At 31.8% G+C, this 26954-nt stretch overlaps 3 protein-coding genes across 9 annotated transcripts; all 3 read right to left on the bottom strand.

Annotated features, from left to right (window-relative positions):
- Nucleotides 1–527: 527 nt before the first annotated feature.
- Nucleotides 528–16626, bottom strand: LOC141461613 (sodium-coupled monocarboxylate transporter 2-like). Of its 7 annotated transcripts, XM_074142813.1 has the most exons (15): nt 11704–11858; nt 11474–11621; nt 9221–9402; nt 8696–8855; nt 7669–7734; nt 7383–7434; nt 6496–6563; nt 5803–5957; nt 5579–5719; nt 4457–4565; nt 3492–3601; nt 3115–3298; nt 2264–2350; nt 1539–1696; nt 528–1417 (listed from the first exon to the last, which is right to left on the bottom strand). In XM_074142813.1, exons 3-15 carry the CDS (start codon nt 9400–9402, stop codon nt 1174–1176), a joined length of 1716 nt encoding a protein of 571 aa, XP_073998914.1. In that variant the 5' UTR covers nt 11474–11621; nt 11704–11858; the 3' UTR covers nt 528–1173. The 7 variants fall into 7 exon arrangements, with proteins under 7 accessions (XP_073998914.1, XP_073998896.1, XP_073998878.1 ...); XM_074142795.1 differs by lacking the exons at nt 11474–11621; nt 11704–11858 and adding an exon at nt 16383–16626; XM_074142777.1 differs by lacking the exons at nt 11474–11621; nt 11704–11858 and adding an exon at nt 13266–14939.
- A 2689-nt stretch (nt 16627–19315) lies between these two features.
- On the bottom strand, nt 19316–19982 carry LOC141461646 (uncharacterized). The gene is made up of 2 exons (XM_074142845.1): nt 19853–19982; nt 19316–19751 (listed from the first exon to the last, which is right to left on the bottom strand). Exons 1-2 carry the CDS (start codon nt 19862–19864, stop codon nt 19431–19433), a joined length of 333 nt encoding a protein of 110 aa, XP_073998946.1. The 5' UTR covers nt 19865–19982; the 3' UTR covers nt 19316–19430.
- A 3040-nt stretch (nt 19983–23022) lies between these two features.
- On the bottom strand, nt 23023–23662 carry LOC141451527 (uncharacterized). Its single transcript, XM_074122966.1, has 2 exons — nt 23508–23662; nt 23023–23406 (listed from the first exon to the last, which is right to left on the bottom strand). The coding sequence occupies exons 1-2, from the start codon at nt 23517–23519 to the stop codon at nt 23098–23100; spliced, it is 321 nt and encodes a 106-aa protein (XP_073979067.1). The 5' UTR covers nt 23520–23662; the 3' UTR covers nt 23023–23097.
- Between the last annotated feature and the right edge of the window lie 3292 nt (nt 23663–26954).

The raw sequence follows: 26954 nt of genomic DNA, 5'->3' as shown, positions 1-26954 counted from the left end.
AAATTTGCATTATTGTTGCTTATTATATTTAGGAAAGATCCCTCGAATCTTTAGGAAAATTTCGGATGTTCTTTAGATAAAAAATATTGCTAATTTCAAAATATTGTATTAAATTATTATAAATATAAAATTGAAAGGAAGCAATTATTACTATTTAATTAAGAGAGTATAAATAACTGAGGGTCATTGGCGCCCTGATTCTTTTTAGTACACTGCTAGATACTGTTCTCTCGTAACAGTCAATATTACCAACAGTCGATTAGCTGAAAGAGGCATCTAAGAAGGGAATGTCTAAGAGCATGCAGCTAAATTCGATCTCGGGATCTCCACTGCAATATCATTGAGTTAATAACTTTCTTAATAATAATAGTAATAATTATTATTATTAATGTAATGATTTAGAAATTTATGAATCGTATTTATCTAATAGAAAAAATATGTTTTGTATTATATTAGTATGTCGTTAAAAAACATGATATATTTTGCCTTTTATTCAAAGTGCTGAATGATTCAGAGGAATTAAATAATTGAAAACGAATATCAAATTTATTAGCCGATTTTTACATGTTCCCAATTCGAACTCTCATTATAGGCTGAACATTATAAACATAATTAACTATAAACATTAACTTTTTCATGATAATAAAAATATATGTTCAGTATTAGATAAAATCTGGTTGCTGCTGAAATTTTCAAGTTCATTTACTGAACCACAGGGTCCTCATAAATGTAATTTTAATGGATATTTGGGTACAGAAATTTAATTTGTTTTTTTCTATCTAGCACACTGACACCTTAGCCATGAATGTTAAATCTAGGCGAATTAAAAAGAGTGCTATCTAATTAAAATATTAGAATTTTTATGTTTTTGAGGGGGATTTTAAATAATGATACGCTAAATTTGTGCGTTTGCGGTAAGAAAAAAGGTTTGCAATGTGTATGTTGAGATATCAGTGTAAGATATAGATGTTGACTGGGATTCTACAGGGAGAGCTAGCCACTTTGATCTTTGAGCGAATGCACCTTAATTAAAAACTGACTTAAATTTCTGTAAAATTTTCATTAAATTGTAAAGAATTATTATTTTTATAGTAAGAAAGGTTGACTGCGTCGGCAACGCAACCAGCGAGGCTAATTGTAAAAAAACTAAGCATATGAGGATTTTTCCATCATCTAATTGTTTTTGTATTCCTCTTGAGTGTTTAGAATAACAGTTTCTGCTTCGTTATCTTTGGTGAAATCAACAAAATTTCTTACTAGTGGACTTAAAAAAGCAGGATCCACTTTCTTAGACTTTTTTTTAGTAAGTAAGCTGACAATTATGCCTACTATTATAACTATTGAGCAGCCCAACAGTGAATAGTAGAATATAGAAATTCGATAGAGAGGAAATACTGCGTCACCTGATACTGCGCTCCTGTGAAATAAAAGATTACTTTTAACGCTAAAATAAATTTTAAATAAGTTTAAAATTCTAAGTCAATTTTGAAATAATAGAATTCATAAATTAATAAATTTTTGTAACGATGAAATCTTACTTTTTGGCATTTTTCACAAGAAGGGTTGCGTTAGTACAAAGTTCTGTAGATAACGTTTTTGTGGAGGATTTTACTAATCGTTGGGACATTGCTGAAAACGCACCCACTGATATCCATCCCATAACCAGTGTGGCGAGAGTTGCTCCAGTAAGTGCACCCTATCAAACACAGCGACTTATTATTCTAGATATTTTCACATAAAATGGAATATACAGTTCAAATAATAGTTTTGAAGAGGTAAACGAGAACAAAGCAGTCTTTACATTTGCAATCTTCAGATAAATTTTTTTAAAAAAAGCTTTGTAATCAAGCATAATGCCGGTTTTTATTATGCATTCCGTTAAATTTTGTTTGAAATGATGGAAGCAAAATTTTGCTTTATTGTTTGGAATAGTTCAAGTATTTAGTATTTACTATACTGTATGTATAGTTCATTCTTTAATTCAACTGCATTAAGTAATTACCAGAGAATATTTACCATTTTCTTTTTGAATGATCCTAGTCTATGGATACCAGAGAAACTGTGATGAATTCTCTTCAGAAAAATATTATAAAATAAATTTAAATTGCATTTCAAAGTAGTCAACACAAAAAATTCATTATTTAAATGAACTGAATTTTTACGATGCGTAAGGACAAAATAATATTCTTCAGATAGTTTAATATTATTCACATTTATTATATACATATATTATTATAAACATTAACAACAAAATTAAACTTACATAGGAATTGGCGAAAGGCACAAATAGTCCAAGGAGGAAAATCCCAGTTATTACTCCTCCAATGGCGTTGTACAGAATGAGCGTTGCCTGGTATACAAAACAGATTATCATTCTTTAATTCATTAATGAAATTAATTAATTACTTACTGAAAGAAAATCTGATGAGATTTGGGTCCACACGTCTTTCTTTTATTACAATTTAAACAATTAAATTGTGTAACACTTATAATTTGAAGTTAAAAAATAATCGACTTCAATATTATACACTCCACTCCAGTGAAATTGTACTGCTGAAAGAAGAAAAGTGAAAATACTGCTCCTCCAAAGCCCATGAAGCAAACATCAAGTGGATGAGGTCAGCTTTATTAAAAAATGTAAAAATACAATACCAAATGACACACCAAATGTTCCCCACCTGTTTAATCCTTTAATCCGCAATTTGTCCCATACCACACTTCTGTCATAGGATGAAGCTCTGGAGGTAACAAAATAACATAATAAAACGATAAAGAGGGCATCCCCGAATTCAATTTATTCGTTACTTTGAATTAAACGACTAACGATGATTACCGTTAGATTTCAGCCCTAAAAATAATTTTATTTTAGTATTTATTTTTATTATTATACGATTTTATTTTTTTAATTTCTTTGTCTAATTTTGTTGTTTCCATTTATTTAATGTTACTGTGCGTTTATAGATCAACTAAATTTCTTGTTATATTCTTGTAAGGTGTGTCAACAGATATTTGCCTGGACTCAACTTTCCCGAAGTAGTCCAATTAGCCAGGCTGAAGTTAACTTCTTTACACAATTAATTAACCTTATAATTAATAACAATTTTATATAGCAACCTCGAAAATAGATCCAAGTTTGTCAACAATGAAGACTGATGACGTGCAGATGATACCGATGACAACTGCAGTAACTTTCATGATAAGACTTGCCTTGGCGTCGTTAGTTTTGGGAAAAACAAACGGTTCTAGAAAATCCTTATAAATTGTGCCCGTTATAGTATTTATTGTTGTCGACATCGTGCTGTAAAGTTATTATTATTATGACATCTTTCAATTTTCTTTTCTTTTTTCCTATTTTAAAAATTATGAAATGATCATTTAGAAAATGAAGCCAAAAGTGTATGTAAATTTGGTTGATTTTTTTTGGAATTTAATTATGGAGTGTGCGGTTTTCTTTTCTTTTTTATCTTTTTTACTAAAAACTAATACATTACCTGAGTGCAGCTCCCACAATGCCTGCCAAAAACAATCCTGGAACACCCTTCAAATTTTCCGATATTTCCATTACAAAGAAAGGAAATAACTGATCGGCTCGCTTTATTTCCTAAAAATATTAACGAATTGAGAATTATAATTGGGCTTTCACGTGAATTTAAAATAAATAAACGTAAAAATAAAATTTATCTATATAAATTAAGCCACTATGTTTCAATCCCTGGTTTCTACTATACTTTAAATGGTGTAGAGACACCTTCTTCTTTCATTATTTGATACCATGAGGAAATGAATCAAATCTAGAGCCTGCGCCTTGGGTTCGCCAAGCCACCTCAAGAGCCGGTGATGGAAGGGGCAGCATGCGACTATCTACATAAGGTGATGAACAAGCAGGTCCCCGCCTTTGAAGCTAAGTCTGACTGAGCTGAGGTAAATGTTTTCCAGATTATCCGCTGGGGAAACGTCCAGGAAACATAGGACAGCGCCTGACATGAACTGGTCAATAGCGTTAAACGGAGAAGTAATAATAAAATAATAATAAGATGCGTAATAAGATGGCAGTCGTAAGGAAAAAAAGGGCAGGTATTGAACTGGTGGTCATGAGCGTGGCTTTGTAAGTGGGAGATCCCCAGTTCAAATCTTGCGTATGGCTAGTTTTATTTCATAGAAAAAATTGTGAATGTTGAGGTATGAACTTCCGTCCACGCCACCTAATTGGTAGTTGGACGTTAAGCCCCGCCTGAAAAAATAGGCGATTACTTTACTTAATAATAATAATTATAATAATTATAATAAAATAAATTGCCAGCAGGCAGAGAGGTATTATATCGGTAATGACACCCGTGGAAAATAAAAAAAAGAAAATATTATTTAAGATTCTTCTTCACTTGGAAAAACAGAAAAAACAAAATTTGAATTTACCAAAGTTTAGGAAACGCTTTTCATATGCTTACAATAAACATACCTTAGTTGATACAGGATCGCAACCTCTGTACGCTGCATACAAAATTAAGCCAATAATTGCTGTTAGAAAAAGTGAAAAAGACATTCCAAAATAAAGAAAAAATACTGATCTGTAAATGAAATATAACTCAATTAATTAAGAAATTCCAAAAAGATCTAGATTATTTTAACTTCTAGATTATTTATTTTAAATATAATGAAGATGTTTTGGAACAGGGGAGGACAGTTTTACGTCAGTTAAATGTATTATACCAGTCATATTGTAGAATTTAGTGATCCTAATAAATCTGATATATTTTTCCATTATTCAAAGTGCATCATTTAGTGAATGTAAAAGAATTTGTGAGATAACTGAAGCTCTCGAAATGAATGTATATAATATACTGAAAATGTTAAGCTGCTTGTACAAAATTTATTCCAGACATTCTAGCCATTGAGGTAATGGAACTTTAATAATGAAGGCTGAACTATCACAACAAATATTTCCACTATGACACCCGAAGAGGGGCATCAATGGGCTTCGAAATAGTCTCTTGGCAGTTTTCTCCGCGTTCCTCCAAGGCATTCCGCCTCTTTCATGGTTCACAGATGGTTTTTTTTAAAAATCAGTCTATTAATAATCAGGTCCTAATCTTATTCCTTTTTTAGAAATTAAATTTTAGATTACAATAGTTTGAGACAAAGCTATCGTGCATCAAGAGATGAGCTGGCTTTTATTTCATTACTAGATCCAATAAAAACATTCAAGAACGAAATATCACATAGCACACTCCTTTTTTTAATACCGTAAACTTTTATTTTAATTTATAACATCTATTAAAAATAAAGAAATAAATAACAAGTAAAGAACGCCTACTTTGGGGCACACTTACGAATAGCTACAGGTGAAGTATGTGAGGGAAGGAAAAGATAGAAAAAGAACACTAGCTACTTCAATGCTTCCTTCAGGAACTGGTTGTTGATAGGTAATTTAAAAGTGGAAGGTAATTTAAAAAGTATTTACCATTTTTTTATGTTAATCAATTAAATAAAATCAACGGTCTTCGATGAGTGAGTATGTCTTAAACAAATACTTTTTCAATTTATGTTTACAACTTTTGCCATAATAAAGGTAATTAATTACCTCTGAGCTTTCTTCAAATCAGGCATAGAAAGGTATCTTTGAAATGCAGCTGGATTTGTTCCATATTGCGATAACGTTAAGAAATTGCTTCCAAATAATAATGACCAGAATGTGATCCGTATTTTTGGATCTAAAGTCATACTGGAAAAAAGTAATGTGAATTATATAAATGATAAAAATGAGCTTTGGCCAACACTAATAAGTGTCTGACATTAACTACTTACTCTAACCATTCAATACGATCACCTTTAAGACCTATTTGGATCATCTGTGAAACTCCTCCAACTCTTTGCAAACCAAGTATTATTACAGATATTACTGATGCCAGTATGACAATAGCTTGCAATGTATCAGTCCATACAACTGCTTTTAGTCCACCCTGGAATATTAATTTCATTTTAATATTTAACAGTCATTTTTTAAAATTATTATTATTTTAATTTGGAACGCGTCAATATTTAAGTTCATTGGCGCCCTGAGCTCCTTTATCTCTGCATTGCCGGCAATTGGACAAAGTTCTATCGTCACAGACCGCACTTTCCATCACCGAACAGTGATCTATAAGAAGCTCTTAAAAAAAGAAACTCAAACGGCCGGCTACTGGTTCTTAACTTGGGATCTTCGAAAAAAAAATCCAGAGGCAAACCACTGGGTAAATATGTAATTTAGATGAAATTATTATTTTATAGATAAATGAACTATAGGTAACATAGTTCAAATTAATTTTAAATGTGGATCGAAAACATATTTAGAAGTAAAAGATGTCTTTATTAGGTATGATTAGAAGTTTTTAATATAAAAGTTATTTCCAGATTTCGAATGTCATTAGTTGAATAATGGACTCTTTAAAATCTTATGGATTTTAAAACTATTGTATCATTAATTCTACTCTAAGTAACTATAAAATAAATGCTTACTATTGTTGTATAAAGAATGCACACCAAGCAAACCAACGGCGGTATTATTTGCATGTTTAATCCCGTAACTGAAAATGTATTTTTTGTTTTGTTTAGATAATTTTATTAAAAATGCTGGAATAAAAAAATTAGTTCAATTTGTTACATTTAATAAAAAGAAGTTTATTTCGTATAATATAAGCAATTTTATAATTTACACCTAAGTGTGCCCAGTCGGAAAAACTACCACAACTCCCTTTCGCATCCTACTCAGAGTGCAAACAAGTATTACATCTCAATCCGCAACAAAATATTTTGTCTAGAAACAACCTTTCTTGTCACTCCAAACCCTTCATGTTCCAATCTCCAATCATAATGTTGGACAACCGCTGGTTCAGAACCGCAGATGTGTATCGATGACACCAACCAACTCATCCATTTCCGTCACATCCAGATACAGGAAAGAGTCTTACATCCCTTCTCTGAGCAAATTTTTTCTTTAATATTGCAAAAACTTATATTTAAGTAATATTTAAGGAACAATTTTAAGATTTAAGTTCAGAGGGCCCACCTCGATAGTGGATATAAGCCAATGTGGCGACTTATACATACGATTCCGGTCTTGGATTTTGTGACTGGATCGTATTTAATGAGATAAGGTAGTGAAGTTAGTATTCTAATCAGATCTATCCACAATATGGTCACTACTTGGGCGTAAAAACTCCTACAAAACAAGCATTACTTTTGTGTAGAATGGTTGCTTATTTATTATTACTATAAATAGCATTAGTTACAGAATTTTAATCATCAACTCTGTTTAAATTTACTAAACAGCAAAACACGTTAAAAACATAAAAATAAACGCGATAAAACATTGAATTTTATATAGATTGATTTCATTTCTATACCTTGATTGAGTGCCAATGTGGGGCCGTAGATAACTATAGGTATATTCATCATCTGCAATACATTTTATTTATGTAGGTGAAAAGAATAAATAATAGGGTATCAATGATATTCTGACTAATTTTAATAAAAATCAGATCATTAAATATAAAGTTAAGTTAATTTTTGCAATTACGTGTTTATTTGAACAAGATCAGTTTTTAATTCCTTGTTTTCCAAGGAAATGCCTGAAAACGTGAGTAAATTAATGAAAAGAAATTCATAAATATATGCAAGTGAATGACATACCCCTTGTAGAATATAGACGAAGGATAAGATCAGACGAACAGCACGATTGAATCTTAATTCCATATACTAAAAAAGCCAAAATACAGCCTTACAAAAATTTATACTGAGTGGTATAGAATAAGAATTGTTTTTATTTTTCAATGCTTATTATTAACAAAGAAATAAAAATGAATAAATTTATCTACTGAATGGTCTCTTAACTAAAAACAAAATATTAGCAAACCTAGAAGATGTTCATGACAATTTCTATATGTTTTTTCAAGTACCTCAATGTTTTTAGTGTGATTTGAGGAGGGAATCAAGTAGCATTTCATTAAAGTAAATGCTGCGGAGCTAAGAATGATTTACATCTCGAATGAAGTAGTTTTGTGTTTCTTTTCCTATTAAAATAAGATATTTGACTCTGACTATCAAGTTTAATGTTCTTCCACCAATGCTCGATATCTTCTGGAAGCATCATCATTATCTAAAAACTAAAGTAATTGAAGTTCAAATTCTTCATTTCTCGAACAGATAATAAATAACATTCATTCTGGTCAGTCCTCTTATCCAACAAAATCCCTAACCTAACTTTATTTATAATACACTAAACCAATGCTATCACTAAAACTAAATTACGAATTTTTGTTTAACCATTTCACGGCTCATTCAGGCAATAAATCATCTTCTGCGCTTAGACGTGTACTTCTCTGCATGCAGCACTTCTCATTAAATAAATGATGCAAGAAGAGGGGCAACTTGACATAATTAACTTGATTACTCTCGTAATAAAGCACAATTGGTTTAGTGAAGTGAGACATACGCTCTCTCTGCCTAAATTCCCAATAACTATTTCTGATAAATGTTTTAGAGACGTTTCAGAACGAATAACACCCTTATAAGTGAAAAGACTTTGTAATTCAAGTAATAAATTTGCTTATATAATATATCTGTAGTTATTGATATCGTTATTAATATTACGAAAACTGGGATAGAATTGCTGTAAAAGTAAATTCAGTTGAATAAAAAATAAAGGTTAATAACTTACTTCAAATAGGGATATAAGTTGAAGGTTGTATAGCACAGGAATAATGAGATATACCATAAATATGATGGCAAAAAACGACAAAAATGTTGAATAGATAAACTGAATGCCATTTAAATAAATTTCTGTTGGAACTCCTAAAAGAAAGGTTCCTGACACAAACCTGGAAACATTATTAATAATTTATCAGGTATTTAAATTTTAGAGTACTCTTAAAAGTAATTAGATTGCAATCACATTAGATAACAATAGTGACGCTTAAGGTTTTGCTTAAACTTTCTAGTTTGTATGAGAGATGTGTGCTCGCAATGTAGGCCAAGGTTTTCTTAATGAAAATATTGATAAACTAAGGAAAACTTGTTGAAAATTAGTTTTCTTGAATAAATAAAATTGAAGTCAAGAGCTGATTAAAATGGGACGGTAAGAATAAAGAGGACGAAGACTACCTGTTATCAGACATATCAATAAATAAATAAAAAAACTCGAAAACTGTTTAACGAATTATCGAATTATGTAAAAAATACTTACGTTGTTACGAGTGAAAAGGAAACAGGCAGAAGCGATAATTTTTTATCTCCAAATAAGTAACTGGAAATAGTTTTTTGCCCACCTCTTGCAAAATACAATCCAGTCAACGCTGATAACACCAACATTGTAGTAAATATTAAGTAGTCCAGGGTATCGAATCTTCTTAGTTTTATTTCGCTCATCTATAAAAAGAGTTTTCTTTAAATATTTAATTCTAGCAATTGGCGCTTAGCAGCAATTCAAAGCAATTGCTGTGAGTTGATTTCTGTCTAAATGAATTACTTAATAAGTAAAAATGCGGCATAAAACTTAAGTATTTACAGTTCTAAAAACTTTTCTGAAATTAATGAATATATTATTATTGTAGTCTTTTATTTAACAAATTACAAAAAATTACAAAAGAAAGCAAAAGTAACGAAATAAAAATAAAATAAAAGACTATCAGCGGGGTTGTTAAATTCCAAAGTATAAATATAAATTATAGGCAACATAAACTAACTAAAATGAACTTCTTATCAAAATACTTAAACAGAAAATACTCTTTTATTACAAATATTCTTTTTTTATTTATTTCTTTCTTTTTTTCGTATGCCAAGAAAACTTTTAATTATTCTTATAAATTATTTTAAGTTTAATTTGTTATTTATTTACCTAGTTCCAAAAAAGTTTATTTAAAATTCTAAATTCTTAAACAATGTTATATATTTTCATTTAGGTATGTAGGTAATTTCCAAAATTCCAAAAAAATTTTTAAAAGATAATTATTGAAGTAGATACCTACAAGCATGTTTACAGAAATTAATTAATGGTGTCCACTTATTATAACCATTTAGAAAATTTATCATTTCCTGTTTGGTAAGGCTTTCCTTTAAGAAATATTTTTGACGACCCACACCCAATCTGGGATACTCTGCCAGGAAGTGGTACAGACCCACAGTCACAAACATATTACATAATTGGCAGAATTCATTTATTGTTTCTCTGAAGGGGTTTGCATTTGGACAGAATAGATCTCCTCTAGCTTTAATAATCCACATTATTTCATTGAGAGAGAAAGAATCATTTATGTAGCTATTCGTCGTCAAATTATAATTCAGTATACTATATATTCTTTGTGATCTTGAATTCCTAGCATCATTAATAAAGCCTAACATTTTGTTTTCAGACAAATTAAGTTTGATTTTTTTAAACTGTATTTTCCAATTATTAATCGTTGTTAAATTTAAATTTGTTAAATCAGCTGCTGCATCCTAATTTGTAATTAATGTTTTCAAACTGTTGAACCAGGAAAGATTTCTTTTTATTATTTCACAAGCAAGAATTTTTGGGTACCTATTGTCAGGAAGAGTAGATAATTTACAGATGTAATTGAAATGGAGTTGAAGGGTGTAAAGGAAGGGAGGTGGCAAATTAGTCTCAATATGTGGGGGTGTATTGAGGTAAACGAAACAATTTCTTAAGAAAATACCGGTGCAACTTGTTCACAGCCTCATAGTCCCTCTATCCCCAAATCTGTGCACCGTAACACATTGTAGACCGAGACACTGAATTATACACTTGCAATTTCCATGTGTATGGTGTATCATTATTTAATATAAAGCTTTTCCAAATACTGTTTAACCCCGCTTTCGCCTTCATTATTCTTTCTTCAAAATGGTTCTTCAATATCAGGGAGGGTGTAAGGATTATACAAAGATATTTATATTGATTTACAATATCCATCTGTTGACCGGTTAACCACCATTTCTCAGATTTGGCACGCCTACCACCTTTACTAAATACCATTATCTTTGACTTCGATAAATTTATTTTTAGATTCTAAAAGGAACAATAATTTTCCAAAGAGTTGATGATTCTTTGGAGTCCCTTGGGTGTGGACGAGAACATGACCAAGTCACCAGCATAAGCAAGGAGTTTAAACTGAACATTATTAACCCAGATGCGTCCTCATCCAAAAACTCCTCCAAGCCATTTAGGTATAATGAAAATAGCAAAAGGCTTAATGGACACCCCTGTCTAACCCCCATGTTAATTTCAAAAGAATTTGTCAGACCATCTTTACACCAGACTGAACTTTTTGTACCTTCTAACAAGTCGTTTATGGCATTGACAAATTTAGTAGAAATCCCTATTTGAAGTAGCTTGTACACAAGGGCCCATCTATCAATGCGATCGAAAGCAGAGGATAGATCTACACAAAAAAGCGTAGAGTTTGTTTCTTTTTTTACTTAATGTAATTTCAGCTATACTCACAATATTAAAAATATTATCAATGGTACTGTAGTTAGATCGAAATCCCGCTTGAAATTCATTTAACTTATTCTTATTTGTTACAAATTCTGTTCATTTTTTTAGAAGTCCTGCATATATTTTACCAACAGCATTTCCAAAAGAAATACCCCTATAATTAGAAGTACAATTCACATCACCCTTCTTATATAAAGGATATATTATAGTATCTTTAAAAAAATAAGGGGCCTTACCATGTTTATAAATTTTATTATATTCACCTAGAAGTTGAGATAAAAAGATTTCCGAGGCATTTTTAAAAAACTCGCTAGGGATACGGTCCATTCAGGGAGCTTTATTCACCTTTAGATTACGTAACACATATTTTAAATCTTCCATTGTAAAGTCCATATCCATATTTTCATTAATAATGCAAGCCAAGGTACAGCGTACCAATACGAGAAGTAAGTAGTGGGGGGTTATATAATGAGTTAAAGTATTTTAGCCAATCCCTACTATCTATTGTATTACCAACCAAAGATACACTTTTTTTAAAATTCCTAACCAAATCCCAAAAAGTTTTAGTATCTCTTACCGATTTGAATTGATCAATTATATCTGAATGAAACTGTTTTCGTTTACTAGCACATATATTTTTGTAAATATTATTGTAATTCTTATAAGCCTCTTTGTCCCCTTGTTTGATTGTCTTTCTGTACTTATGAAGTAAAGAGAACACTTTTTTCCTCATATGTTTACATTTACTATCAAACCATTTCTGTTGCTTTAGACGACTGAATAAACTGGCATTTGCTAGCCGAATCATTTATAATTTGTAACATATTTTTTAATTTATCAAAGCTAGTGAAGAAAGTTAAATTTTGTAAATTCAAAGTTTTATTCATAACTCTAACTTGATAAGATTTTAAATTTTGTATTGACCAATTTAACTTAGGAAGGAGAGAAAGTAAATCACATGAATCAGACACTGTTTTATAATCTAATGAAACAATAAGTGGCATATGGTCGGAAAAAATCTGAGCATCAACTCTAAATGACTTAATTAATGAAATTAATTGGGGGGAGACGGCACACACATCAATTACAGAACTGCCTACATTACTTACAAAAGTATATTCCCCGTTACAATCATCTACAGTTCTGCCATTTAATATAATGAGATTGAAGGTATCAAACATTTTCAATAATTGCTTGCCATTTAAATTTATAACGTCATCTTTAGATTTTCGTTTTCTATTAATATTAATGGCACCTTCAATAAACAAATCTTTAGGAAGTACTTGATGTTGCCCAATCCTACCATTCAGATCTCCAATCAACAAAATCTCAAAATCTGAACTCCGCTCCAACATAAAATACAATTTATGGAAATGCTCATTCCAGTGGCCACAGTTGAGGTACACTGACACTATATATATTGCCTTATTATTAAATTTTCCTTTGATTAAACTATAACCAGATACTATCTCAAATGTGGCCTCCTGGAAAACATTTTGTTGAAATTTTATACCATAGAGACAACCTCCACTCGCCCTTCCAAACTGTACATTTCGCACAGCCGGTATCCAATGTAATTTATACTCCATAAACAATCCACTTAGAGAGTTACAATCATTTTTTTCTACAAATGTTTCGAACAACATGAATATTTCAAATTTCCTTGTATATTTTACAAAATCAAAATCTTGTTTTTTATTAATTAATCCATGAACATTATAGGATAGAATATTTAAACTGTTATTTACTTTTCCTACTTTATTACTTTTTTTAACATTTATTTTTGAAAGGTATTTACCTTGGATGTAGATTTAAATTGTTTCATAATTTTGCCGGAACCATAAAAGACATTTTCCATTTTACAAACACCGTCTTGCACTCCAGATCCTCCAACACCTGATTGCTGCTAAGCAAGAGTTCTTGTTTCTGCCTTGCCCTTCCTCTTGATCGAAGTACTTCTATTTGTAATCAGTAATCACACTTGTATCCCTCCTATGTAACCACTTCATCATAGGCTCCTACTTTTCTTTCACATTTTTTGTCACCTTCCTACTCCTTAAATTTCTTTGTTTTCTTCCCTCTTCTTCTGTCACAAATTCTTTTTCTTTTTCTGATTCTTGCTCACGTGCCAAAGCGGCAGATGTTCCTACAGACAGAATTTCATCTTGATCTAATAATACTAAGTCATCTAATGTGTATAATACATTATTGATCACCAACTTGTCGAACTTTAGGAAGGCCTTACATTACATATTTCTCGCCTTATGCATGTATGGAATAAGTTGCTTTCTTTTATGACGTACTTCATAGGAGTAATCCTGAGTCAAAATTATGTTTGTGCCCCTAAGGTTCTTTGCCAACTTGAAGTTCTTTCCACTTTTTTACGAAGAGACAAAAATTTTATGAGAATTGGTCTATTCCCTGACGTCTGCTTTCCAAGTCTCTTAATTTGGTCTACGAGTCATTTAGTCTACGTATGTCATTTAGTCCCAATTGAACCTTTATATTGTCTTGAAAATTTTTTAACACTTTATTCTCAAACTCTTTCAAGGTAAAATTATCTGATAATGGGACGTTATATAGAATTATATTTTTTTCTTTGTTGCGTCTCAATAAACTTTCAATAGTTTTTCTATTTACATTAACTTCATTTGTAACAGTTTTAATATTTACCTGTAAATCTTCCATTTTATTTATAACACCGCCTGGATGCTTTTGAAAATTACTTATTTTCTGATCTAAATTCTGTATTTTCTTATCAATATCATCTTTTATTTCATTTTATTTATGCATGATTTCCTTAAACCCCTCAGCCATTTTATAAATATAATTCCCAGCTTTATTTTATAGACTAGTTAAAATAAATTAATTAAATAATAATAAAATAATGTATTTTATATTCGTGACTTTACGCTAGGAGATGATTTAGCTTGTCGGGGTTACCTGTCCGTCGGTGTTACGAATTCAAATAGTTAAATACAATATTTCTTTAAAGTATTATCTTCGTTACTCATATAATTTAAGTTCGTCTAACTAGTGAACCTAATAAAAGCTGTAATGGTTAATTTTATGAATTCTTTGTTAAATATTCAATATATTATGACATCTAAATCTCATAAAAAGAAAACTGTAGTTATCAATTACGCACGGCCCGATTACCAGATTAATAATGTGCAAATTACAAGTATGCACTGTCCAAGAAGTGTTCCCCCTCCAACACTACAATTCATCTCTCAATACACACTTCTCTTCTCACAACTATTCTCTTGAACTTTGTCCCAAATTCACAAAATTTTAGTCAACTATTGCCATAGATTTTCGTAATTTACGGGCTTTCCACTACGCTTTTCCAAATGAAATTTTACAGAAGCACTCTCTAAAACTAAATTTAACTCCGCTTACAAAAAACTACACGGAAATCGTTCAACAAACCACTTTAAAATGTAAGTAAACTCAGAGCGACAACAGACATGCGTTCACTTCTAGTACCAGATAACAACTCATTAATGAATATATTTTAGGTGCATTAGCGTTATTGAAGGATATCTGAAATTCCACTTTTCTAGAAAGCACAATTTGGTCTGTGAACTGTTCTTTCTCTTTCCACAGTTATTGCAATTCTAATTTAAAATTTTCTCTTAAATAAATAGAGTTTAGGAATGTATATAAAATCTGGCTAAGGTTTATGAAAGTTTCCATGTTTAGTTGAGTCCCACCTTCGAAGGATCCTTATCTGGTTTAAACACTTTCCACTCTCACCCTCCATAAAGCAATTTTCTAGTATATTTTTATATATATATATATATATATATATACTCGTAATAAAAGTGATATGTACTTTTTATGTAACAACTGGACTACTAGGAAATGTTTTCAAATACTTTGATTTTGATTGAAGAAAATCTCACAACAGATTTTTAGATTTTGGCCGAAAACGTAGAACAGAAGCAACAATCATTCTTATTACTTAAAAAATCATAACACATTTTTTAATAAAGTGTAGTCATAAGCGGGATTAGATTTGGGGATCTCCCACTTACAAAGCCACGCTCTTGACCACTAGACCAACACTCAGGCAAGATATTCCTACCGTAATCATGAGTCAAGAAGTTTTGCATACAGGGGTACATTAACATGATGTGATTATTGCTTTTACTTGATGATAAAACAAATTTATCCTGATTCACCCACAACATTACACTAAATTTTCTAAAATCCACAATTATTATTATCTTTATTCTTTGCGGCACAAATAACATTTTTTGCAATCAGAGGACCTCTCAAAACGTGTATTTCTGGTGGAAAATTAATATCGAAAACCGTTCACGAATAGATAAAATTGTAACTTTGATCTTAAATATCTCAACTAATATTAGGGATATCGAAACGGGGCCAACGTCATTTTTCACAGTTTTTATGTAGTTTTCATAATAATTGTCAAAATCTGTGGTCCTTATGAAATCTTGATCAGGTTTTTGCCCGTAACTCCGCCAAAAATGAAGATACAGCATCGGAGATGGAAAATTTTAAAATTAGACCAAGAAAAACATATAGTTTATTTGGAATTCTGCTTTCCTAAAAAGTTATTAGCGATTGGTGCGTTTTAAATGGATCACCCTGTATAATAATAAATTACCTAGTACCTTTATATAACCATTTTTCTACATGCCACTATATGAGGACGAATCGTACCCTTTTCCATAATATACCTTTGCATTGGGGACCTCTACCGTTTGGCTGCCTTGGCGTGTAATGTACACTACACCATCTGGTTACCAGGCAACCTGTACTCAAAACTGTGATGTAACTGGGAATTTAATTTCTCAGATACATCTCAAATTTTTCCTTTTAAAATAATAAATATCTGAAATAAAGGAGTGATAGGAATTGAATGTATGGCTAATTATTTACCTACCTTCTGGCTATAAGTCGAAATTAACAAGTTTGTGAGGGAGTAGTGCCTCTCTGAAGTGAATAAACGCTCCTTAGTAATGGAAGAGAGAGGATCTTAAAGTTTATAAGAAATGGAGATTTTACAGTGCTACTGCAGAACTTTAAATCTAAACACTCATTAAAATTTTTGATAAACTTGCCTAGTCCAATGTTTTAGATAAAAAAATACACTAATGAGGTCAGGTACTGTTTTCACTTGCAACTAGATTACAATATTTTTTGTTAGGTGCTTTTATAAAGGTTACTGATAATCAATAATTAGTTTTATTCCATTTTCTTCAATTACTTAATTACTTTTGGAAGTAAAATTTAAGTTAACAGTAATTATTTTGCTGCTATTATTTCAATTGATTATTAGTACGCCTTACTTGGAACGGTATTTCATTAACCTATTATTATTATTATTATTATTATTTTCTTAATCTATTTAAGGTGCGACATCTAAGGTTATTGGCGCCCGGAGCTTTTTTCAGTGCACTGCCGGCCTCCGGATAGTGTTCCTCGTTACAGACAGCAATGTCCGTCACCGGAAATTGAGCTGGAAAAAACTCCTTCTAAGGGCCTGGATTGAAACCGTGATCTCCGCACTGGAATCCAGTTATTCCCTTCATACTAACCTAGTAATAAACCTAAAAAAGTATAAGTAACTACATAGTTATGTAGTTTCCCTCAAAAGTTGATTAAAAACAGTTTACAAAATAATTTTTAAAGAATAATTATTTAAATCGTTGTTTTAAATGAAACTTGGTTCCCGCATTAGGTCCAATAGAAGATGGTAGCGAGCTGGTAGGCGAGTTAAAAAACCTTTCATCAGAGATGCGAATTCGGAAAAATAACGTATTAGTCCTTGTCGATGCTTTTCCAAAATGCCTTTAGGAAGTGAATGTAAAACGAAAAAGCTCTTTATTAATATAAGAGATGTTGGGGTTACGATTGGGATATCTTCCGTAACAATGATTTGGTGATGATATAAATATCATGTACAGATTTAAAAATATATTATTTATAAAAAGAAATATATTCTTATAAATTGAATACAGGAATGTTCAAATCCTGCATATTAACACTTATATTCTTTCAATTACAGTTTCTAGAGATTTCCCAGAGCGTGTAAATAATAGTTCATTTTTCCTCCAATTCCAAGATAAAGCAATTAGAAAATGTATATTTTGAAAAAGTAATCCAAATGTAATACTTCTATTCGTTTGGAAAAGATTTGTCGATGTTTTCTTAGAAAAATAATGCCTCAATTTTTTAAAATTACTAAATTAAAAACAAGAAAATACTATTGAATTTAAGAAGAATAAAAGTCTTGGATAAACAACACAATGCGCAGTAAGTATACAGCATATGTCTTGTACTTTAGCAATCGTCACGACAATGCATTCCTTACTTGCAAGCATGAGTGGACTAGTTTACTATGAGCGGTTAGTTACGAGAATAGACTATGATTGTGTCACTGCGTCATAGATACAGCGTTTGTTTGTTAATTGAAATGTTTTAAAAAAATAAAACGGACAGTGTAATAAAATAGGCAAGAATGCAGGTCAAGTAGTTCATTTTATTATGTAGTTTTGTTGTAGGTTGTTTTGCTATGTATCGTTTCTACATATACATAATGTTTTGCACAACCCGTTAGTTACAGTTTCGAGTTTCAGATTCTATCTGAGGATAGAGTAGACCCTCATCACTTATGTGAAGTTTACTAAGTTCATCTCGCTTAAATTCAATTAATTATATTCTTCTTTGTCTTGCGATTTGCGTCAATTTTGGACACGACGATATCTTCTACTGATAAGAAGTTTTTTCGGGTCGGGTGTTTAACTAGACCTAGTGGCCACAAAACGAGGATTTATAAGTTGGAAATCCCCAGTTCGAATCTCGTGTTTGCTACTTTTTGTTTGTCAAAAAAAAAAAAAGAAATCCCAACAGCAAAGTATGTGCTTCCGCCTCTGACGTCTAATTGGTAGGTGAATGTTAAGCACTGCCAGAAAAATAGATGATTTGTCTTTTTTTTACTTCACTCATGGTGGACTGATTCATCCCCCTTTATCCTCCTTTTCGTCTTCAATACAGTTTCCTTCTCCCATAGATTCTGCACTTTCTTATCAAATTCTTTTTGCCATCTTATCCGCTGAATTCTTTCTCTTTGCTCTCATCCATTATTGACCTTTATTATCTACATTTGTTTTTACTTCTATATTTTTTTAAATTAGTTTTCACCTTTTTCACTTTTCGCTACTTCCTTTTCTGAGTTAGTCCCTTCTTGATTTCAAATTCTGTATTTGTAAAGGCTAATTAAAATTTGATTTGCATTTTAATCCTTCCTTTCTTTGCTATTACTAACCTCACCACCATCGCAAGAAATGTCAATACAGACTTTCTTCTTAAAAAATTGTGACTACTTATTAATTATTAATTATTATAAGAGGAAAAGAAATCCTATTTTTTACAATGTTACATTTCAGTTTCTTGTTGATCTATTTCAGTATTAAACACCGCTAAAAGTGCAGTTACCAAACAGAGATCAAATACCTCAAATTTAATACAACTAAGCATGTAACGTTGATTAAATACACATTAAAATATCAAATGATCAGTAAAATCAGTCATTGCGAAGGATAAGAAATATGTGTGTTCTTGAACGTACGAAATCAATTATACTTCTGCTGGGATATTCTTCTGTCACTTAAGACTGTTACGAACTGGCCAATATTACCGTGCATCTGTTTATTCTGTAGACTCTTATAGTTCTGGAATGCTTATATAAATAAAATAGAAAAATCTGAAATATAGTGTAAGTTAAGGCGACATCAATAATAAATAAAACATTTTCACAAAATTTAAATCTAATAATGCAGACGAGGGTGTAAACTATAAAAACTATTGACCCAATTGTGGACAATTCAATAATTTATTTATAAATTAAAAGCGGACTTTTTTTTGAAACCGGGATTATCGAAATGAATGGCATGAGAAAAGTACAGGTTTTGAATGATTTGAATAGTTTTTAATGGAATCCATGACCAACAGCAACAACTGGAGCGTGGGCCACAGCTACTGGTGCGTGGGCTACAGCTACTGGAGCATGGGCAACTACAGGTTGATGTACAGTTCTTACTACTGGGACGGAATTGTGGACCACTCTGTGGGTGTTAGCGTAGGATGTGGCTACAGGAGCATGAGCTACAGCAACTGGAGCATGAGCAACAGCCAATGGGGCATGAGCTACGGCTACGGCTGGGGCGGCTACGGCAACTCCTCCATGGCCAAAAGATGTTCCAAGGTAGCCAGCAGAGACGGCGGCGAAGAAGAGAGGTGCTAGGATTGCCTGCATGCGAACAGATACTCAATATTAGTTAAACTTGAAAACATATTAGAAGATAAAATCACATCACTTGAAAGTACACAATACTATTATAAATCACTCACGATCTTGTACATTTTGATTGTTGATTTTTAATTGCTCACTGTTGGCGAACTGTGTCTTGTCTAGGTTGAGGTTCCGTTTATATACTGAAATTCTACCTTCACTTCAAGTTCTCCCAATCTTTCCAGGGTTAACTAACTCGGAGGGGGTTGTAGTTAGACTTGTTGTGCTATACGCAGGGATTGGGGCTTTGTTCTCTTATCTATTTTCATGTTTTATTTTCTAGCAACTGTGTAGTTTTCTAATGTAAAGTTTAGTGATAAAATGTATTCTTTCGATTTTAATGTTCTTAGAAATTTTGGTTTTTGTAAACAAGTTTAATTATTTATCTCTACTTCTAAATATGTTTATATACACAGATATTTACCTAACATAAAATCATGTACTTAGATTTTCACATTTAAAAACGATCATTAATATATATATAAATTTGGTCATAATTTAAATTTTTGTATAAATTACTACAAACCTGGCTTACATTTTTAATGTCAGAACTAATTAATTATTTCTAGTTTAGCTTTTATTTCTGCCAAACAGGTACTCTGATTGAATAGGAGATAGGAGATATCAAATCTTTCATTATCTAAAAATCGTTCCACTTGTTCTCATATGTAAAGGAACTGTCTATCAGACATTCTCACAAATGTTTACGGGAAAAAACTATATTTTTGGCAATTGAGATTTGCAAAACAAAAAAAAAAAAACAAAACAAATGAGACTGCATTTTGATAGAAATGCTTATTTTTTGTATTTGCACGAGATGTATAGGTAAGTTAATTGATAATTAACTGTATGAAACAAAATTCTCAGATTAAATTTGTAAATATAATGTATATATGGCAGATATAGTGAAGCGTTAAAACATTGAAATTGGTTACTTTTGAGCAATTATTTAATTCTAACTTCTACATTAATTTCATAAGAATGATAATCTTGATAAAACTGTCCTTCTTGTATTTTATATATTTCTTTCTTTCATTTTAATTGTATTTTCTTTCGAGTAAGAAAAGTATTGCTAAAATGCCCAATTTTTTTTTATATTGTTATATGTATATCTTAGCCCAGAGCCGCCTTTCTTTGCACACAGTGTTATTTAAATTTTGATATACCTAAGTACTTTTGTAATTTATTTCTAATAAATGTAGTACATTAATTTAATTTGTTTTATTTTTAGGTAGTAAACTTACGTTATTCTTGTTCCGAGAACGATTCGCTTCTTGTAAAATCTAGATGTAGAATAGAAACATATGAGGGAAGGGAAATAGAATCAAAACAAAAAACAAGCCTTAGATGAATTGCCTAGAAGCAGTAAAACTCATAACAACACCCACTGAACTATTGACATTGTTAGGTCATTGGTTCCTCCAATTACCGTTGAAGTTGATGAAGCAATCTTGGGATGGATTTTAAAGGAGCACTTGTTTTTTTTTTAATTTTTTTAAAGTGTACATAAGAAGTAAATTTTAAAAAATATCTGCGGGTGTTAAAGTAGTATTTTTCTCAGTAATTTTCTATTTACGGATAAGGAATTAGTAGAACACAGAATTATTTGTAGGAGCAATGTCGTCTACATCTCACTTTGACATTGAGGACTTTTGGCCTTTGGAAGAGCTAAACCGAACTATATTAAATTCTTTCAAGAAACTGAGTGGTTTGTCATTTTTTATGTAGCTTCTAGTGAGCTGGCTCATATTTATTAATTTCCAAATAATGCAGTTAAAACAGAATCTCTAAAACTACCACATTTATTCAGTAAAAAAGCACTTTTAATAATAATAGATTTTCTTCAAATTGGGAATTTTAGTAACAAGTTGATAATACCCAGGTCATGAAATAAAAAATTACTCCTAAATAAGATATAAGAGCAGGTCAGAGCAACATCTTAAACCAGTAGGCTTTTCCTAATTTTGTTTGTATTGTTGGAGGACCAAGGATGAATTCACACCCTCCTCACGAGTGAGAATTTTCGTTTCTTTGAAATAGGGTTTTCTAACCACTGAACCTCCCTTATGTGTCGCTTCATTCTATATTGGGATTCAGCATAAGTGTCACTTCATAAGGATAACTATGCGATTTTTCTTAAATGTGGTATTTTCAAAGATTCTTTCGCGATATCAATCTAGAGACCACTTAACTGAAGATATAAAAAGGCTGAAAGAACGTTGCATTCTATTTTATTTTGATGCAGCAGTTAGTTATCTAGTAAAGTGAGTGGGGAATTGATCCAAATTTTATTGAACACTCTGCAAGACGCTCTCTGTTGACAGAAACTGTCAGAACATTCAGATTAAGCTTTGGTTTATAGAGTAAAGTATATCCACTTCATAGCAATTTATTATTTGAGCCTCATGGAGGGCATTATTTTTTACTTAAGCTCCAATTTTTTATTGCGAATTTCATTCATAAATAGTAAAGAATTAATTAATACCACCTATGGAAAGGGATCCCAAATGGAGAATGTCTTAATATTTCATTTGCAGTTTTAGAAATCATCAAATGGTTCACAAAAAAACTTATTTTTAAATCTAAAGAGTTTCCTAGAAATCCAGAAATTGCAGATTCTTTGCAGTACTATTTATACATATTTTTTAACTTTTTGCCAACATATGAAGTTATTGGCGACGGGAGAAGTTCCAGGGCTTAATTGATCAACCAACCTCTAATCATACACTTTCCAACCTCGGCCAGTGAACGGCGTCAAAATCTAAGTGCAGCCAGCTGAGCTATAATTCCTAACTTTCGCTTTTTGAGTGCTGTGCACTGCCAGTTCTCTCAGCTCTCTGTTGGTAATATTTATTTCTATTAATTTCTCATTAATATTTATTGCTATCAATGAGGTATTAATTTCGGAATTCACCATGAAAGTGGTAGCGCCGATAAGTACTACTTTTAGATCTGTGCGACCTAAAATCACTACTTTATCTTTCGTTGAATAACATACTATGTAATATTAACCAATCATTATTTAACTAAATAATACAAACCCTTAGCTGTTCTAAATCACATTGTCCGAAAATTTCAACCTTGCTTTCTCAATCTTGTAATTTTACTGATTGGTGTATTTGAAGTGTACACAATTAGTGCCGAAGTTGATATTTAAGTTAATAAAATTGTTTTAGAAAACATTATTGGTTAGGGTGATTTTTAAGAAGAATAGAAAAAAAACAACATATTTCGTTTTTATAATTTATTTAAATTACTGTTTAAGGGGAGGGAATTATAAGTTAATTAACAAAGATAACATCTATCAATGGTATCCATGTCCAACGTGACCAACAACAGCTACTGGAGCGTGGGCCACAGCTACTGGAGCATGGGCAACTACAGGTTGATGTACAGTTCTTACTACTGGGACGGAATTGTGGACAACTCTGTGGGTGTTGGCGTAGGATGTGGCTACAGGAGCATGAGCTACAGCAACTGGAGCATGGGCAACAGCCAATGGGGCATGAGCTACAGCTACGGCTGGGGCGGCTACGGCAACTCCTCCATGGCCAAAAGATGTTCCAAGGTAGCCAGCAGAGACGGCGGCAAAGAAGAGAGGTGCTAGGATTGCCTGCATGCGAACAGATACTCAATATTAGTTAAACTTGAAAACATATTAGAAGATAAAATCACGTCACTTGAAAGTACACAATACTATTATAAAGCACTCACGATCTTGTACATTTTGATTGTTGTTTTTGAATTGCTCACTGTTGGCGAACTGTGTCTTGTCTAGGTTTAGGTTCCGTTTATATACTGAAATTCTACCTTCACTTCAAGTTCTCCCAATCTTTTCTGTGTAGAGCCCCTTTGTCGGCTTCAAGTAAAACTACTTATTTAAAAAGACCGGTCTGTGGGCAGCTACAATGTTATGTATTTTATAATTTTATTGGAAGGTCAGTATGGTTTCAATTTTTCAATATTCATCTTAAATTTAGAATTTGAAATATTTAGTATATACTATTTTCACCACATAATACTTAGGAATGTCATGAAATAAATCATGCTCACCAGATTCCTGGCCTGAAGGGGGATTCTCAAAATTTTTATAATTGAGTTGAATCAAATAACTTATTTATTTAATTATAATATAAAGGGAAAAAAACAAAAAACATACTGAATAAAGAAGTAACATTTATTATGATATGGAGAGATTTTCACTATGTCCATCCGTCGTATTTAGCCCGCATGTTTTTTTTTTTTTAAATAATGACCGTTTCAGAATTTCATCCATCATTAGAGGTTAATCCATAATTAGATTAATCAGGTATAGAGAATTAGATTTCAATTAAATTTCTGTCTCACCACTACACTTGTTTTAACTCTGTACCTCGGAGGGAAAAGGCACCATGTCACAAAAAGTAAATTTTACAGGGGAGCCAAATAAAGATATTTTTCCAATTTCATTTTGTGTTCCACTTTTCCGGTTGTACTCTTTCCTGTACTTCTCACCATAATTATTACAGTTGGTATGGCCACTTAACCTCCCATATTTTAAAATATTTTATTTTGATCTCCATTGCGAAAAAAAATTTATGCCCATGTAGTGCCTTTTACCCTTAAGTAATGAAGTATCATAGCGCTTTTTAAAAATACATAAATCGCTTAATAGTAAACATAGGACATTGTGCTTTACACCTCTAGAAAGAGCAACAAAAACTCTGTAAAATAATGCCAAAATCTGAAAATCGAAAAAATGGACATGGTGCCTTTTCCTTTACAACTTAGCTGACTTGCTAAATTTTATAATAAACATTTCTGTATCAGAACCAGGAAAATAAAAATGTATTTTACAGTGAATTTTTCGAGTTATTCTTCAAATGTAAGCGTGAAGGAAAAAGTTCGAAATATTGTCATTTATGCGGAAAATGAGTGAAAAATAATTGGGAACGTGGTTCAATGTATATCCGTAATTTTTATAATTTTATTTTGTATGGTACTAATTTAGTATTCCACTATTATCGATACTAAACTTGCTTCTAGTTATATTAGTAATTTGATTCAAGATTGGAGTGTATATTCAGAACATTTTTTCTTTGACCATAGGATCATAGGTCTTTTTGTTTAGTTATAGAAAACCCAGACTGACTAGTTGTCTATTGAATTGGAATTGTACCATAGATTACTTAGATTTAATGTCAGCTTTGAGTCTTTTGGGGATGCTGTACAGTTGGAAAGCGAGAATTAGACTCTTCATGAAAGCATTATGTCCTTATTTGAGAAAAATGTTTTTTTTCTTCAGATTAATTGGTAGAAGTACGAAACTTCTAGTGGTCCTTCTTTTGAGAATACAGTTAGAGAATCTTCTCGGAAGATTCACCAAACGGACTCTTCAGAGTCATTAGAAAGATATAATTGTTTGAAAAAGGTGTTTAAATATGCACTTAAGAAAGATAAGAGAAACTCTATAGATCATCCTGTTAGGAACTGAATTGATTCAAGAGTCTTCTAGGCTTGTACGTATTCTGGTCAGGATAGGAATAACAGATGGTAACCTTAGGTATCCTGATGGTACTTTTACGGCTAGTGAAGTGAAAACTTTACTACGTTTCCCGGATAATGCAAATGTTAAGGAAGTTGCTTGTGCTGCGGCTGGAGAGAGGAAATTGGAATCATGAGGACCTATCTCTTGTGAGTGAAGCACATACTCTGAAGAGAGTAGTTTGGTAATAAATACTAGTCAATTGGTCATCTGGACCTAACAGAGTTTACCTTTGTCAGTTCAAAATTGAAGAGATGTTCTAAAAAAGGTGATAGCTAGGATTTTTAAAGGATGTCTCAGCACTATGAAGAGGGGGTCTTTATACCCACCCTAAAAGAGACTACCCTAGAATACCAAGGCTTTTAGACCCATCAGCCTCGGAAATAGGGAAAGGTTGGTGAATACTTATGAGGCTGATGGACATCCTTCAAGAAATTTTCTGTTATATCCAAACCAACGTGCTTAAAGTTTATTTAACGTAAGAAAATCAACGGATACGGCGTTGCGCTTCCTCTTGGTAAAGAATTTGCTTTGAAAACGAAAGAACTCCCTCTTGGATGATTCCTTGATGTTAAAAAGTCAATAGATAGACTATTGTTCGATGCTCTAAAAAGTTCCCTATGATTTAAAGATATATCAGTTTTATTAATTAGATTAGTGTTTATATGGGAAGTAAAATTATTCAGGTCTCCGTTTGTGGTTAGGCTCCAGAGTCTGAGTATACTCAGGGAAACAATCCTTCACCTCTGTAGCGGAGTGTGATGATCTTTTGACCATGTTGGATTTATATTTGCAAAAGTACGCCAATAATTGTGTCATTTTATTGATAGAACGATGTTTGAATACTTTTTCAGACTAAAAAAGGGTTCTCAATTGGAACAAGACAAAGATCTTTTGATTAACTCTTGTTAGACCCAGTTTACATTGTTTACCTTTAGAAGGAAAATGGTAGGATTAATTCTCTCAAGGTTGTTAGGGTTTTCCATTCAGATTTGTAATTTGTAGATTTTTAGTTATAGTTCTAGACAGTTTTTGGTTGAAACAAGAAGATGTAATCTCCTGTTAGCAGTGCCAAAGAATTTTATGTAAGATTTGGAGATTAATTACCCCTAAGATGTTGAAATTATGGACATATTCTATGGTTATTAAATGCTGGTTGTAGGCGGTTTTGATGAGATGGATGCACATACAGTCCACTAAACTGCTCTAGAAAACGATCATTTGGCTTACTGGTGGCGACCTTGCGCAGTCAACAGAGTAAAACGCTGCCACAGATACTTCTGTTGTCAATTCCTTTGCTGAAGTGAACAGATTTTGGCAGAGCAGGTGGTATGGACATATACCTTTTTTTTAAAAAAACCTAAGTTATTCAACATCTGCAGTTATTAACGCCCGGATTTTTCGGTGTATTGTTGGCCACCGGACAGTATTTTCTCCTTACACTGGCCAACACCAGACAGTAAGCTGTAAGAAGCTCATAGGTTGTGAAAATCTAAGGGCCAAAAAGCTGGATTCAAAACTTCTTTAAAATGGGGCACATTTTGATCTGTAGGTGTTAGGAGATTATTGGCGTCAGGAGAAATTCCACTGTTCAACTAGCCGATCCGTGTGAACTCTTTACTTACTTTCAATAAAGT

The sequence above is a fragment of the Rhodnius prolixus genome, unplaced genomic scaffold, assembly GCF_049639745.1.
Source record: "Rhodnius prolixus isolate KJV_2025 unplaced genomic scaffold, Rpr scaffold_1, whole genome shotgun sequence".
In the NCBI taxonomy this organism is placed as follows: domain Eukaryota; kingdom Metazoa; phylum Arthropoda; class Insecta; order Hemiptera; family Reduviidae; genus Rhodnius; species Rhodnius prolixus.
Note: the sequence above shows the minus strand (reverse complement) of the source record. Positions and strands in the feature narration are given on the sequence as shown.

Coding starts and splice junctions, on each gene's coding strand:
- LOC141461613 (XM_074142777.1), bottom strand. CDS start 13,325: ATGGAAAATGTCTTTTATGGTTCCGGCAAAATTATGAAACAATTTAAA. Junction 8,856..9,220: donor TCCTTTTCACTCGTAACAAC/GTAAGTATTTTT, acceptor TAATGTTTCCAG/GTTTGTGTCAGGAACCTTTC. Junction 4,566..5,578: donor GATTTGAAGAAAGCTCAGAG/GTAATTAATTAC, acceptor TTTCATTTACAG/ATCAGTATTTTTTCTTTATT.